This window comes from Bos grunniens, chromosome 4, assembly GCF_055505025.1.
Source record: "Bos grunniens cultivar Pamir isolate PY7600 chromosome 4, Bosgru_T2T1.0, whole genome shotgun sequence".
NCBI classification, from domain to species: Eukaryota; Metazoa; Chordata; class Mammalia; order Artiodactyla; family Bovidae; genus Bos; species Bos grunniens.
In genome coordinates, this window is record NC_141168.1 from 83,682,065 (window position 1) to 83,699,838 (window position 17,774).

At 32.4% G+C, this 17,774-nt stretch overlaps 1 protein-coding gene across 7 annotated transcripts in view; it reads right to left on the reverse strand.

The window, feature by feature from the left end:
* Nucleotides 1–7,170: 7,170 nt before the first annotated feature.
* The window catches only part of SEMA3A (semaphorin 3A), a 553,854-nt gene continuing 543,250 nt past the window's right edge, over nt 7,171–17,774 (reverse strand). For all 7 annotated transcript variants that reach the window (XM_086398571.1, XM_086398572.1, XM_086398570.1 and 4 more), the window contains 2 exons: nt 14,153–14,295; nt 7,171–12,780 (listed from right to left, as the gene is read on the reverse strand). In XM_086398571.1, coding sequence (XP_086254697.1) covers nt 12,325–12,780; nt 14,153–14,295 — 599 coding nt within the window. In that variant the 3' untranslated portion in view covers nt 7,171–12,324. The remainder of the gene's footprint in view (nt 12,781–14,152; nt 14,296–17,774) is intronic.

Below are 17,774 nucleotides of genomic sequence, written 5' to 3' on the forward strand. Positions count from 1 at the left end.
CAGAATTTGCAATTGCTCAGACTGTCTCAAGATTTCATAAGCAAAAGCACACAATGCAATGTGATTTATTTGAGACTGTATAAAAAAGGATTATTTTGTTTTCTGGAAGATAGAAATAATGTATAGAGAAATGTCTTCTTTCCAGGCTTGAAAATGTTAACTGTGGAAACTCTATACACATGCAAGTGATTACTTAGTACAGAACAACTGGGTGAGTCACTTTTATAACACATCCTTTGGGATGATGATGGCAGACAGACAGTAGCCCTAAAAATTACAAATTGACCTAGATGGAAATTAAGAAAAATCTGCTGGTATCTTCATTTAATGAGGTTTTACAAGAGGATAAATGTCAAACACTTATTTATCTTTTATTGGGAATATTTATAATTTCTTTTGAGAATTCTTATGGGAAAAGACAAGTAGAAAAGTATTCAGATGAATAGTATAAATGAAGGAAATTATTTTTGTTATACTTATTGCTTTAGAATGGTAGAGAGAGGAATTGTAGGTACATGAGACTGAGAAGACATAGAGGGATGAATGACTAAAGAGGGCGGCGATATACATAATTAAGAACCTTTTGTTTATTCATTTTTTAAAAAGGGAAAACATTTTTTCACCATTATCAGAAAAAATAGAGAAGAAAGCCCTTTGATTGTCTACCTTGCTTTATGAAAAAGGTGTTCTCTGCTTCCTTAGTCGATCCGGATCCTGTCCTCTCCTTCATTTTCTAAAATTTCTTGACATACTTTTTCTTTCTTTTCTGTACAGCATTTTTAAAAATAATATTTACAATAACTACTTATTTTTTGAGAAACATAATCAGGAATTTTATTTAATTAGTTATTTAACCACTGTGTGCCACTTTCTTTATTGATTAAATAGGTACTAAATAACAAGGTTTGTGGAGCTGTTGTATTAATTAAATAAAGCAATTCAAATAAAGTACTTCGTTAAAACAAACAGCATGTTATAAACAGTATCACTACTATCAGTGCTACTATAACTATGATGATTTAATACTAGTATACCACATCTATGCTATTTGACATGTTCTCTTCTGGTGTTTGGCATTTGATTGTGTGTGTTTCTCAAAATAAGAGACACATTTTTCCTCTTCCTTGACACCCACATGTAGCATGTTGTGCCTGTTACTTAGGGTGCACTCAGCACATGCAAAATAAATGGCCTGAGGCCTAGATCTTCCTTTTCTGGAAACTGTGCTCTACTTTCCTTGCTCTAACCACAGCTCACGTCCTTATTCTCATTTTTGTTTTACATGCCATTGAAGTCTTCCTGGTTTCTTGTTGATGACTGAAGGTGGACTGGAGAAATAGGTCAATTAACTGTGCAAAGATGTTAGATGGATCATCAGTGAGGGTACTGACTTTTTTTTTTTAATTTTCAATTGGGGTATAGTTGCTTTACAGTGTTGTATTCATTTCTGCTATAGAGCAAAGGGAAACAGCTGCATGTATATATACATCTCTTCTTTTTTTTTTAATTTCCTTCCCATTTAGGTCACCACAGAGCATCAAATAGAGTTCCCTGTGGTATACAGCAGGTTCTCATTAGTTATTATTTCACACATATTAGTGTATGTATGTCAATCACAGTCTCACAATTCATACCCCCTTCCCCTGTTTGGTGTCCACATATTTGTTTTCTACATCTGTGTCTCTATTTCTGCCTTGTAAACAGGTTCATCTGTACCAGTTTTCCTGGTTCCAGTTATATGTGGTAGTATGTTTTTCTCTGACTTATTTTACTCTGTGTCACAGTGGTCCATCCATGTCTCTACAAATGACCCAGTTTTGTCTGTTTTATGGCTGAATAATATTCCATTTTTCATATATACCACATTCTTTAGAGGATACTGAATTTTTTAAGCTGGATTGCTAACTGGTAGGAAAGATGTGCCAGAAACTGCAGAAGATGGAAGAGAATCAGGGAAATTAGTATTTAATTTTTAAAGGGTTAAACAAACAATGAGAAGATGGCAAGATCTTCAAAACACAATGAGGTTTTGCTTTGTTTTGAAGTTTTGATTTCAGCATCAATTTTGGAAGTGTATGAAGCAATAAGAATGCTTTTATTCACTGAAGGATAATTTTTCCTGAGAACACAGGCTTATAATAATATAGAAATACTGTTTTAAAACATTACTATATTGACCCAGTTTTCAAAACACTCAACTGTGAGATACCATATGGTACAACAGAAGTAACACAATAATGCAAGTGGAGATGAAAGACATCCACCTGGAATTGACAAGTCTAATCTACATTTAATACTGAATCTTGGATTTTGAAATAATCTTTAAATGGTTCAGACAACCTAGTGAATACTAAGAACAAATCTGACATTCTGGGGTACCATATTTAATTGGAAGTTAACATATCTTGACGCATATTTCCTAAGGAAGTTGGTGTCTGCTAGAGTTCATTTCCAGTGAGACACTCATTTAATGGGTGGGACTGGAGAATTTTAAAACCAAGTGACATATTGAAGAATTTAGGATTTCAACAAAATTTATCATTCATACAATTTAGGATTCTTGCAATTGTCTATCATACTTCTTTAATATTTTAAAGTTATATTATCTAGGCATATATATCAAGTAAAAACATAATTTATTTCAAAAACGATAGATATTTAAGTTGAATGTATGTACATAGAACGTTTATAATTACCACTGTTGAAGAATGGGAATATGTATAGAATTTCTTTTGGCATTTATTGACATAAGGCACTGATAATTATGACATATTTGAAAGTAGCAATTCAATAAGAAGTATAAAGTTTTCTCGCTATGTATTTTTATGAAAATACTGTATATTTTTAAAGTTTGCTTATGGAATGGTGTCCTTGATATGTTAAATTGTGTAAGGATATTATTCCACACAAAAGTATACACTTCAAATTGTTATTAAAAATTAAGGTATTTTCTAACAAAATAATTTTCATCTATAAACACAGACTTTAAGAATGCATTTATTATTCCAAAATATTTTTATTATTTCTGTCACATAGTTAAATATGTGAAAAAAGCTCATTTAATATAAAAGTTTTCTTTTTTTGCTTCAATTGCTTAAGAACAAGTCATGAAGTAACCAATATTTTTTCTTCAAATTTTTTTCTTTGAGAAAGTATAGACATTAAGTATTTTATAACTGAAGACTGATGAAATTTTCATTGGACCTTTCATCTTTCATATTAATATCTTATCAAGTACCCAAGTCAATAAGTTGTTTCCTGGAATGTACATTATTTTTAGATGACTGAAACAAAAATAACACCTTTGCAGTGGCAATTTATTAAAAGTTTAATAGACTTTTTTTTTTTAACTATATGATGAAATGTGATAAAAGTTTCTGTTCAAATTAGATAAAATAACAAGATTGTAATCTGGGGTTTAAAAGGTTAATGTTTTCACATTAGACCTACATTATTGATTAATAAGTCTAAATTTAAGATCTAAGACAAATCACTTATTAATGTTCTTTCCTAAAAAGTTACGATAATAAGACTGCCCTACTTCATATAAAGAGGGTCAAATGAGATCAGAAAAATACCTGGATTATTATAAAGTGATATAAAAAATGTAATATTCCTATTGTCAAGAAGTAGCTTTAGTAAGGCTTTATTATTGCTTTTATACTTTGCATATATTGATTTTATTTAATATTATAATATTAAATACAACATAATGCAATATATCATAAAATTTCTTCTTAGATTTAGTATGTACTGATATCAGTCAGATAATTTTATAAAAATATATAAATATTTCCTTTAAAGAAGTTCAAGCATATTACTTCTCAATAGTGAATAGAGAGCCACCTGATATTACACAATTTTAATAAACACTGTCTAATATCTAAGAGGAGCTTAGAAAGAGACCAATATAGGAATAATTCCAAGTTATATTCCAATCTCCAAAGGGAATATAATATCTTATTTTTATGAATGATTATGGATTTTGTAATCTAGAGTATGTGATTCTGTTTTTTTTTTTAATTTTAAACTTATGAAGAAATTAAAGGAGAAGTCTTAATAATGGCATGTTTCTAAAGTTAGTGACCAGACGATAGATTCAGTCAAAATATAATAATCTTGGGATGAGAATTTACTTATGCTTTTCTGAGTGAACAGATTTAATAATGTTAAGAATTTAATATACTTTTTAACAGTACACTTTTTCATATGGATGCCAGATTTTATTTATCATGCTGTATACTATTCACTAGGTAATAAATTTAAACTGCTTCTCGAACCAAATATAGTAAAAGTTAATTTCAATAAATATATACTGAGAATCAAAAGTAATACAAAGAAGAAAAGCAACATTTTTTTCTGAAATTGGTACATGCCAATAATACAGTATAGATGAATCATTTTTAGTCAGTATCTAAATTCAAGTAGAATTTATTAAATGGTACATGGAGATATGTATTAATTTCTTGATATTTACCAGCAATTTAATTCAAATAAGAATATTTGAGGACTAACAAAATTCATTCTTTATTTTGAAATTCAAAGGTGCAAACTCACTAAAAACTGAAGTGCAGTAAATAAATTGTAAAGTGGAAAAGCTATTTGATTTTCAGACACAAAACTTTGCTGAAAAAGTTTAAGCCTCTCTGGACTTAGTTATCAACCAAACAATTGAAACTTTAAGAATTGGGCTACACAAATAACATGGATTTTTTTTTAAATGTGTTTACTTGCGATCTAATGCTTCAATGAGGTTTACAGAGAAAATGGAAGTTAAAACTTCAAAATCACCCAAACTGTAATGATTTGAACACATTTATGAAAACTTTTGCTTAGGTACTGTATAAGTAAATACTGCAGATACAAGTATAATGTTTAGGTTAAGAGAAATAAAATATATATTTTTTTGTTATAGGAGAGAAAATTTGACATAATGGTGATATGGAGTTGACAGACTCAAGATATGGCTCTCACTTAAAAAAAAAAAAAGTTTTTCAGTTAAGAACAGAAAATAGGAATCTTTGCCTGTCAACTGTGCATGCTAACTTCACTTGTGTTATTGTTTAGCTGTGAAGGACTCCGTCTAGGGCATCCACTGAATAAACATGCTGCTTATTTCAATGCTATCTTCCGCGTGCTGCGGTTCATGGGGCCGCAAGGAGTCGGACACGACTGAGCGACTGATCTGATCTGATCTCTGATCTAATCTTTGGTGAAGTCTTGTTTGTGGGTCACCTTGCTAGGCAATGTTGGAACCCATGACATGGCTGCCTAGTACTAGATGGGTGAGATAATGCTGAAGGTACGTAAAATACAAGAGGAGTGGGGCTAACCTGAAGAAGCCATCTTCTCTCAGCTATTCTTCTGTGGAATTCCAAATTCCAGCTGACCTGTGGTCACTTGAACTAGCAAAGAGATTATGGCATTGAGATTATTTTGAAAGTGATTGTGGGAATACTGCCCAGTGCTGTGACTCCAGCTGAGTAAATATCAAAGATGTTAAGATTCAGAGGAAAGACAGGGAGAGCAAAGGGTGCAAAGGATATAAAGAAGCAGAATGAATGACGTTATGTACCAGTGATGAGAATATGGGCTGCAAATAGAGTGTAATAAATCAAAATACAGTAAAAACCAAACAAATGCACCATTTTGACTCATAAGATAGGGGACATTTAACTTTTCATTATGAAGTCCATGCTCTTCTCATTTGGGATGCTTGTTCTTAAAAGTATTTTCATACCTTTCTTTCTCCTTATTCTGTCTTCCCAGAATGCCTTCTTTTACTTCATTTGGACAAATCTGTCATATTTCATTACATAGTGTATGGGTCACTTCTTTTCTAAAGCTTTCTATGATATCTCCCACCATATTCTTGATTCCTCTTTGATTTCATAGCATTTTTTTTAAATTGAAGTATCGTTGATTTACAATATTGTCTTAGTTTTCAGATACACAGTAAAGTGATTCAGTTTTATATATTTCAGATTCTCTTCCATTGTACATTATTAACATAGTTTTCAGTGCTATACAGTAAATCCTTGTTGCTTTTCTATTTTTGTATAGTGTGTATCTGTTAATCCCATACTCCAAATTTATCTTTCTGTCTCTCTCCCTTTACCCTTTAGTAACCGTAAGTTTGTTTTCCATGTCTGTGAATCTGTTTCTGGTTTGTAAATAAATTCATTTGTATTATGAGATTCCACATGTAAGTGATACAACATTTCTCTTTCTCTGATTTACTTTACTTAGTGTGATAATCTCTAGGTCCATCCCTGTTACTGTAAATGGTATTATTTTTTCTCTTTTTATGGCTGAGTAATATTGCATTATGTATATATATGCTGCATCTTCTTAAACCAATCCTCTGTTGATAGGCACTTGGGCTGGTTCCATGTCCTTGCTATTGCAGATAGTGCTGTTATGAACACTGAGGTGCATGGATCTTTTTGAATTAGAGTTTTCATCTTTTTTGGATATATGACAAGGAGTTGAATTGCTGCATCCTATGGTAATACTATTTTTAGTTTCCTTAAGGAATTTTCATACGTTCTCCACAGTGGCTGTAGCAATTTTCATTTGCATCAACAGTGTAGGAGGGTTCTCTTTCCCCCACACAGTCTCTAGTATTTATTATCTGTAGACTTTTTGATGATAGCCATTCAGACCAGTATGAGGTGGTACCTCATTGTGGTTTTGATTTGTATTTCTCTAATAATTAGTGATATTGAGCATCTTTTCATGTAACTGTTGGCTATTTGTATCCTTCTTTCAGGAAATGTCTATTTAGAACTTCTGCCTATTGACTGGGTTGTTTTGTTCTTTAAATATTGAGTTGTATGAGCTATATTCATATTTTCCCTTCTTAGTTATACTGCTCACAAACATTTTCTTCCATTCTATACATTTTTTTTTTCATTTTGCTGATAGTCTTCTTTGCTGTGCAAAAATATTAAATTTGATTAGGTCCCATTTGTTTATTTTTGCTTTTAATTCTTTTGAATTAATCTAAGCATATATTGCTATGATATATGTCACAAAATGTTCTGCCTATGTTCTCTGCTTCTGCAGTTTTTTGGTGTCATGTCTTATACTTAGGCCTTCACATTCTGAGTTTATTTTTGGATATGTTATGAGGGAGTGTTCTAGAAAAACAAATAAAAGGCATCCAAATTGGAAAGGAAGAGGTTCAAGTTTTCATTATATGCAGTTGAATGGCACACTATATAGTAAATCCTAAAGACTATGCAAAAACTTAGAAATAATAAATGATTTTAGCAAGGCAGTAGGATACAAGATTAATATACAGAAATCTGCTGCATTTTTTTACACTTACAATTAAATATCAGAAAGAAAAAGTAAAACAATCTCATTTAAAATTCAGGTCAAAAATAAATAAATAAAATACCTAGGAATAAACCTAAACCAAGTAGGTGAAAGACCCATATGTTGAGAACTCTAAAAACACTCATAAAAGAAACTGAAACAAACAAATGGTGATTCAAACAAGTGGAAAGATATCCCATGCTCTTGGAAGAATTCATATTGTTAAAATGAGCATACTACCCAAAGCAATCTACAGATTTAATGCAATCCCTATCAATTATCCATGATATATTTTAGAGAACTACAACAAATAATCGTTAAGACTTATATAGAACCATAAAAGACCTAGAATTGCAAAAGCATTCCTGAGGGGGATTAAAAAAAAAAAAAAGCTGGAGGCATAACTGTCCCAGACTTCAGACAATACTACAAAGCTACAGTAATCAAAACAGCATGATATTGGCACAACAACTGATATATATATCAATGGAACAGAATAGAAAGTCCAGTAATAAACCTATACACCTATGGTCAAGTAATCTTTGACAAAGGAGGCAAGAATATACAAAGGAGAAAAAAATCCTCTTCAGCAAGTGGTGCTGGGAAAATGGACAGCCTGGACATCCCCATAGCACGTTTATTTTCAGTTTGCTCTTGGCACTCATCACAGTGTAACCTGGTTCTTTCCTGCAACAATTTAAAGAGCTCCTTTCTTGTGCCAGTCATCAGGCTAGGACAGAAATAAAATAAATACAAACCTTGCCCTCAAGGAGCTCACTCACAGTCTAGAAAAGGAGACTGGGCTGTAAACAAAGAAATTACACTTTTGTGATAAGTGTGATAGTGAAATTACATACAAGGCACAGATTTAGGGCAGCGAAAATGGTTAGTACAATCTAGGGATGGGAGGATGAGGAAAAACTGGCCAGATAAGATGATGCCAAGTCATATTACAATCTATTTTCTTTATTTCATTGTGAGCTCTTGAGTCTATACCTCATTTATGTTAGTATCCTCATTATCTACCAGTGCCTAGAACATTGCACATAGTAAGACTTACAAGCAGAATTTAATACAGTGGGTAGGAATCTGGTTCTAAAGAACAAAATGTCTAAAAGCCTGATTTGTTTATATTCAAAATTATTATTGTTATTGGTTTAATTTGATTTGGTACCTCTGCCTCTGTCTATGTATGCTTGCATGTTTGAAATGAAAACCAAGCTGTCTTCTTTGGTCAAGTTGACTGTGAAAATGACCATATTATATGAGGCAACATCTCCATGGGTTCATTCTCTCTTTCATCTATAGGTCCTCTTACTATTTTAATTTTAAAAAGTATGTTTCTTTAATTAATTAGTATATAAACTGTTAGAAGTAAAACTTAGAGGTTCTGCAGAGTTTTGAAAAATGCTTTCTTATTGATGGACATATGTATTTTGCAAACATTAACATTGACTTTATAGTTATTACAAAGTTAAAATACAAAGCATGGATGTCTTTGGCATTAGGCTCATTTATCTCTATACACTGTTACATTAATGTTGAATCCTATTTGTTAAGTGTGAATTTGAAGCCATGAAACTCAACAGATTTCCATTAAAGTGAAAGAAAGTTGTGTTTAAAAATGAATTCTTAGAACAAAGATTTCAAAATGTTGTACTAATCACTCCATATTAATAAATTAATAAAATGCTTGCTTATGACCTTCAGGATAGGCAATTTCAATAACAATTTTCAGGCATCTTTGTAGATCCTGAATGAAACTGACTATGATAATGACACACTATAGAATTTCCTCCCCAAATTTGCTTTGTAAGTATGGCATAAAATAACAATATTTAATTTAAAGGTGTAGCATTCACATTTATCACCAGAAGTATAGAGCTCAGCTTACAGATGACTACAATGAATAAATATGCTAGCAACTTGACTCTGGTTCTCAACCTTTTCTACTCTTACATTCCTTGACACTATATGCTACATGGAATAGTAAAGACATCTGAATTCAAATATTTTGAAGAAATGTGTATTTAGCAACTGAATACATGCTAACAGGAGTAATTTACAGCAGCAGTTTCATTACATTTTTCTCTCCAGTTTTCTAGTTCCCATCTGAAATCCAATGATAAATACAGATATGGAACATACTTACTACCTGGCAAAAAACATGCTTATTGAATGGGCACACAGCTTCTTCCCTTAGATAGCACATGAGCCACTTTGTCACCTATGTGGGAAAATCTTGCATTTTAGGATGATGTTGAACACACTGTAATGGGGTACCTACAAAAAGTTGCATTTTACACTGTCCTTCCTCTTCTTTCCAAAATTATTTACATCTCTTTTCCCTAATGTGTAGGTAGCAAAAATATTAAACACATACCATTGAAACTCACTAAATAATACATAAAAAGTAGCATTGTGTGCATTTACATGCATTTACACTTTACATTTGATTTCAAGTGGGTCATAATTTCTCTTCTGTTACGTACTTTTTCCTATTTTAAGATTGTTGTCATAATCTGTTCAAGGTCACATGAGTCTGTTAAAAAACTTTCAACTCTGATGATACAAGCATGAGCCAAAGTCTATTAAAACTGAATAAATGGGATATTAATTATTTTTTGTGCAAATTGCCCCGTTCACACTGACAGAAGATTAAGACTGGAATAAGAGTTATTTATGTGTAAGTTACATCTATAATTTTCTTCAAAAATGTAGACCTGATGATTTATTAAGACATGCTGGTGGATTTGTTTGTTTTGTTTAACTGAAATCTAGACTTTCTTTCTATGGGTATTTCATAGTGCTGAACAAAATGCATTCAGATATTAGATGGCATCCCTAAAGTTACATAATCTCTATCCTTTCAAATCCTTTATTTTTGAGGACTAATAAGAAATAAGATACTTTTGCTATTTTCAATAAATGTGTTTCAGCTTCAAATTTAGAATAAAATGCAATACTGAATTGCAGTACAGTTAAGATACTCTATGAAAACATTTTAAAATGACCTATTTTTGAAGCACTTTTTGTTCTTTGATTTATATCTCAAACACTTCTTCTCTATAGGAGTCTGTTCTTCAAATAATTTAAAATTCAGCTGCCATTTGAGGATGTACTTCTAAGAGTAACACTGTATTAATCAATGGAGCCTAAAATTGAATATAGGGTACTTCTAGGCTCCCATTTGAAACAAACATCAAAAAATTATTTATTCAACGTAATCATTAAAGTTGAACCATGAGCTTTCATCTGTGAAATATTTCAGCTGATAAAGAGGATTTTTTGAAAATTCACTATAGTCTGAGGTGAGAAATTAATTCTGAGTTATTTAGAATCCCAATACAGCTATAGTCAGAATTTCAATGCTGCTTTCATTAATTAGCAATAATATGTTTCCTTTGCATTTTTGTGCATGATGAAGGACCCAGAGAGGAATTCTTGGAAAGATGAATGCAGCACAAAAGAAACTGCATCTCAATGCTGAAGGTTTTTTACATCTTGAAGTCAATTATTCTTAAGGAATCATCTTAGGACAATGAAGAAGACAAGCCCTTAATTAATAATTATCTTATTTTATAAGTTGTTGCAGAAGACAACAAGCTTTACATGTTTTAAGGCTGGGTTGTGTCCTGGAAAACAGTTTGTATAAAAGTCACTCCCACTGACTTGAAAGGAATCATGAGTTCTTTAGACAGATAATTGTCTTAAGGTGAGATAAGAAATAGCTGGTAAAAATGTGAACAGAGCTGGGAAATTTGCTTTTAGGATGCTGTTCTGAATATCCTCGATCTCCCTCTTCTCAAAAATATTAAGTGACACAGATAAAAATCCTAATGGAGTCAAGAGAGAGTTTTTATATCTCAAATATCAGACAGGGATTCAAGTGAAGAGTTAAGACATTTTCTATTAACATTAAATTAAACCAATGCTTACTATTTTTATGAAATATACAATCCTTTTTCTCTTTGTTGATTCATTAGGTACAACAAAATGCATTTGCAAATTGATTTCTATTTTTGTTTTTCTTTCCAGATAAATGCTCTGTTGTTATAAGAATATTTATGCAGTTTCTAATTAATTTAGGTAATATTTGAAGAAAGGGAGGTGTTATTTTCTTAATTCCTCTGAGAAATAAAGCATACTTTATATCCAGACTTTAGGAATTAGTTGTTAATGATGTATATATGCTTTAGGACAATATTGGTTATTCTTGCAAAACTGAAAATGTTTTAAAAAAGCAGCACACAACTGGAGTTTTTTAAAAACAAAAACTATATACCACAATAACTGTAAGACAAAAACTTACTCTAACTTAGAAAAGAGCTAATTTTTTCTGCATATTTGTCATGGTACATTTAAATTATAGTTTTAATAAAATACATCTTTAGATCAAAGCTGGAAGAAAGACATCAGTAGTAGATCAGTGTATTCCATTTTTCTTCTGGATGATGAATGGTTTATGTTTGTTTGTTTGTTTTTTAATTTCCACAGACCATTTCATTCAGTATCATTTTACTCCTCCAGTACACATAAACATGAGTGTTGGTAGCCAAAAGATATCCTTGAATCCAACAATGTTTTGGGATATTCATCAGCTTAGTAAATCCATGCAGTTTATCTTAAATTTCTAGTTCAAGAAAATGGCTTTGCTGATGCCATTTTTATTCTTTAGATGGCACTATGGCAAATGACATTTTTATTTCTCAGGCAAAGAAGAAAGTGAAACCTGTATAGTGAAATCTCATAGGAAACATTAAGTCACTAGTGTGAACATCTGTGTTCATCTGACCTCTATTAATAGGTGTTGGTATTCAGAAGAATGCCTGTTAGTAATATTACTCATGGACTTAATTTATAGTTGGTGGAACTCAGTTGCATTTCCCACCATTGTAAACATCCACATAATGCCATGAAAAAGTTCATGTATATTGCATTTTTTCCAGTTATTGTCTAGGCAAGTTTCTACTTGTTTGAGGTTTCTAGAGGTAATGCAGCTCAGACACTCCTGGGTGCCCTCTCAAATTCGTGGGTCCTCCTGTTTCTGCCTTTCTTATTTTCCTGTAAGTGCTTCCATTTGTTACTGTTCCCTTGGGTATGTCCTGGCCTTTGCCTACGCTGTTTTCGGTCCCTTTTCCAAACTTGTTCACAGAACTCATCCATTGTGTTCAGGTTGGGATGGTTGATGAGCTGCATGAAGTCTCTGTACCAGACCTTCTGGCTAGGCGTCATGCTGTTGGACGTTTCTTTGGTCTTAGACCCATCTCCATCATCATCTTTATGAAGAAGTTCTTCCAAATGCTCTGTGTCAATGACTTCTAGGGTCACTTTAAGAAGAGTTTGCATGAATCCGTGTTCCACTGCATGACAGAGGTAATTGCCTGAATCCTTCCGCTGCAGACTACGCAGTAGAAGGCCTTGTTCTGTTCTGATGATATGATCATCCACTCTGATCTAGCAAAAGAAAATAAGCAGTGAAATCATATATATTTACAAGAAATATAAGCTCCAAAACTCTGTCTCAGTAAAAATTTGTATTGTATACTGAGGTACATTTTAACAGTAAAATTTCTAGTTTAAGAGAAATGATATAATTTCCCCATCAGAAAAAAGAGTTATAAACTTCTCCTGTCTTTAAGACGTATTGCAAAATACTGGTTGTCTATTGTTTTAATAAAATTTCTCATAATAATTTAAAATAATTAAGAGGATGAAAGGACAAAGATATATTCTATTTTAAAACTTTGAAATAAAGTGTATAAATATAGGCGAAAGTGAGTATTGGAATTGGAATACAGAAACATAATACTAGAAAACAGTGCAGCATTAGAATGAATTTATAATAAGGTTTGAAAAAATGAAATAAATTCAGTAGTTGAGCAAAAGCAGAAAAATTATGGGATTACATGCTTACTTATTTATTCAATTCCCTGTCTTAGATGCGACATGAACACATGTCATTTAATATATCTAACTGCACTTTTACTCTGAATGAAGTTTACAAAAGAGATCTCTGAAAGCCTAAGCTGGTAACATATAAAATCAACCTTAACATGTATATGACATGATTACATGTTTAAAGACTGCTTCAACTGTCAAAAGAGATAATGGGGTACTTTCACTTCTACATTCAGATTATGTAAAATTGTCTGCAAAATGTGCATTCATAAATCACGTACATTGTATGGTTACCCTTATTTAAAGCTTTAAAAAATGTTTAAAAGTCAGAGTATTCACTGAGATTTTCTGTGTATAATTTTTTAATTTTACAGAGGAATTAATGGATTCATTGAGGAGGAATATTTGTATGAAACTACATGCATACTTCACATCAGAGTTCAGTACTGGGATCTAAGATCTTTCCTCCTGAATCTACTACTCCTTTCTCTTAACTGCCTCTTCCCATTTGAGGAAGAAGTTAATGAAGAAAGGGAAACTTGTTTGGATAGCAGAATCAATTGAACAAAAGTTAAAATTAGTTAGGAGGATTTTTCTTTTTCTTGTATACAAATGAATATAACATAATAGATAACTCCAGGCAAAAAAAAAAAAAATAATCTCTAAAATGTACCGCTGGCCCCGCCCCCCCAAACCCTTGCCACAAACAGCTTCTAGGACAAAATTCTTACAGTTCAACTTTGTTCCTTTAATTCCTAGCACAAAGCCTGCCATAAAATCATCTTCAGTTAATACTTATTTAATGAACAGGTACTGGTAGATTAAGAAAAGAATAAATATTCACAGTACTTCTTCCCCCTAAGTCAACCACGCTGGGGTCACTGAACAGCATATGTTAGGTAGAGTGAGTCCAGTTTCTTTCCTATACCTCTTCTTTTGGCTCTTCATTTCGCCTCTGGAACTGCCAATAGACCAGAGCTCGCTGTGATTTCGGACTGCATTCCAGGAACGTGCTACTATTTTCTACTCCATAGATGATTCTTTCTTCAAAGCTGTGGCCATGGTGATTATCTGGCCGGTGATGAGGAAATGAAATGAGAAAATGTTAGAGAAGTAAACTCAACTTTCCAGAGTATTTATTTGGAAATTCAGGAGAAGGACTTGTTGCCGAGTTGGAAATCTTTTCCAATTTTATTGAGGATGGCAGAAATATCAATGTTTCAGAACTCAAGTGTCTACCTAAACAGACTAGTTATTTTGTTATGGGTTATATAAGGCATATACAGAGATTTGTCTACCAGAAAATAGCATTACATTAACAAAATTAGTCATACATGCAGTGTAACTATACATCTTTATATGCCATGATAATACTTTCCAAGAAATTCTTTTCATTGTAAAACTGGTCTAATTGTGCCAGTTTATATTGCACTATTTTCCAGCAGAAAAAGTAATTCGACTGTGTTTTTGAAAACACAAGTTTTTCTTTGAGAACTTAATATTGCCTCTTTGTTTTTCATCTTTAAAATTAAATTCACCAACCAATAATATTTGTCTAGTATTTTACAGAAGTTATGAGTTCAGGAAGTTTATATTCCCTACCAATAACCCTTAAATAATCCACAAGTTTGTTCTGAAGATCAATTGATGTGAAATGTTTGGGATGGCTCAGAAGAAAGATGCACAAGTATAATGCAATGTGGTTTCAATTGTCTTTATTTTAAAATGACACATCTTTTATTATTTTCAAGAATTAGGCTAAAGAATATGGCAAGAGTATATAATAAAATACAGCAATAAGAAAGCCTGTTTCCTGATTAAGTTTCTATTATTTTACCCTTTATGTAACCTCCTTCAATGTGGTAAATGAAACACAGTTAAGATCAAAACTACGACACAGGGAGTCTAGGTAAAACTCATTTAGAGAAAAAAAACTCCTTATTATCTTGTATAATCCTATTTCCATTATGACATCCTGTACAATCTGGAACTTATTAAATTCATTTAGAAAATAATAAATATATTTTCACATGCACAGAGGGCTGACAGTGTAGACATGAACAATTTTTGCTTATTCTTTCAAACTCAGCTAGATTTTTAATTTAAAAAATGTTTGACCCTTTTTTGCATTACTTTGACAGTTTTACTCTCATTATAACTATCTGAGTACTTTTGTCTGTCGTAGACAGTGTGATCTGCTCTAAGTTTAAAGCTTTCAAAAATCCTGCTTCCGCCAATCCCTGTACACAGCCTATGGCCATCATCTCCTGTTCTCACACTGCCTATAGTCAACCTTCTGTCTGCATTTGCTGTCTCCAGGGATGTCTATCCCAGTGTCCTTTCCTTTATTGTTTCAGGTATGAAACAAAACTCTTCTAATATTGGGAAGTATCTGTCCCTTCTTATTTAAAAGATCAAGTCCCTGGAAATAATAATTAAAAAAAAAACATGAAATAACTGAAATGTAAAGAAATAATGTTTAACTGATTTCAAGTCACATTTCATTTCATGTTGGAGATAAGTGTATCTATCAATGTATACTTTGACTATGGCAGTGTTGTTTTTTTCCCCCTGAAATTATTAGTATATTTTTATTGAAAAAATATGATACATGTTGCTGTGCTAGTTTGCAAGACACCTACTTCTTTGGATAGAGATAAATTGAATCTCTTGTTCAACATGAGGTGGATGATCTGTGATTCAGGAGCTACCATGAATAATTAGAATGCTTTGTCACAGAGGTCATGAGAGTTTACCCAGAATGCATTTTTTCCTGCTAACTGTTGTACAGTTTAAATTTTTTTGATATTTAAATTATTTTCCTTATACTATGCTTATTTATAAATTACTTATAATATTATAAGAAAGGTAGATATCTGCAACATGCAACAACATGAATGAAACATGAGAACATGCTAAAAAAATGTCAGTCACAGAAAAACATAAACTGCATGATGTCATTTAGATGAGGTATGTAAAGTAGTAAAATATTCTAGAAGCAGATAGTAGAATGATGGTTGCCAGGGATTGGGGGAAAAGGAAATGAGGAATTGCTAGACAATGGGTATAAAATGTTATGCCAAATAAATGAGATCTGCTGTATAACAGTATGCCTATACTGAACAATACTGTATTGTACACTTTAAATTTGTGTATCTCATTTGATCTCATGTTTAGTGTTCTTACTCCAGTGAAACTAAAAAAAAAAAAAATCAAAAAGATTTTTTTTTAATTAAAAAAAGAAATCCTTTTACTTTTAGGAAGACACTTTTCATTCAATCTCTAAACATTAATGAATCATAAGATATACAAGAGCATGATAAAACAGAAAAAAAATAAGTTGGATTTAAAAACAAACAACATGGTGATCCACCAGTATCTTCTCTCTTACCAGCCATGCTTACCAGGTCTTTTTCTTGAAGAAATTTATAATACTTGACTTGTCTCTCATCTAATCTGTCTAAATTAATGTAGATAACTATAGAAATCTAAGGTATAAATAAATTATTGCCCTCAAACATAGAAATCTGTTTAAATCCTTCAGTACATTAGTGGACATTCAGCTAAGAAAATCAATGTAACTTGTGCAATAAGAAATAATAGAGCTTAATATAAGTGAAACATCTATTAGGCACATTATCAAAAAGTCAGTTTTTCTTCTGAATTAATTTAATCATTCTTACTGATCCATGAAGTGAAGTGAAGTCGCTCAGTCGTGTCCAACTCTTTGCGACCCCATGGATTGTAGCTTACCAGGCTTCTCAGTCCATGGGATTTTCCAGGCAAGAGTACTGGAGTGGGTTGCCATTTCCTTCTCCAGGGCATCTTCCTGACCCAGGGATCGAACCCAGGTCTCCCACATTGTAGGCAGACGCTTTACCCACTGAACCACCAGGGAACCCCATGTTCTGTTAACTTTACTTAGTCCTAGAAAACCTACTTAGTCTTTATGTTCTCTCCAAAATCTCTTCTGGTGACAGCAAATATTTCCCAATGTACAGTAAAGAAAAGAATTCTCTTAAAAGTTTCCTGATTTAAAAAAAAAAAAAAATTCACCTGTTACTTGTCTACGAAAAGAAAGTGAAAGTGTAGTCACTCAGTCCTGTCCGACTCTGCAACCCCATGAACTATAGCCCTCCAGGCTCCTTTGTCGGTGGAAGTCTCTAGGCAAGAGGACTGGAGTGGATTGCGATTCCGTTCTCCAGGGGAATTTCCTGACTCAGGGATCAAACCTGGGTCTCCCTTATGGCAGGCAGATTCTTTACCATCTGAGCCACAAGGGAAGTCTGTTATTTGTCCACAGTAGAATCTAATATGTTATTTGATTTAGCCAAGGATTTATACCAAGTGATTTATGGTTTAATATAGGAATAGACCATGGGTTTCTTCAAAAAATATAATGACCTTCAGGCACTTTCCCACCTGAATAAGCTAAGAACCACAACTGGTGAAACCGGTTCATTGGCTTGAGGCCTTTAATAACTACTCTTGCCAATATCTTAAGGTTTCATTTCCCTCTAAGTTGGCTCTTTCTTTTTCTCCTCTGTCAA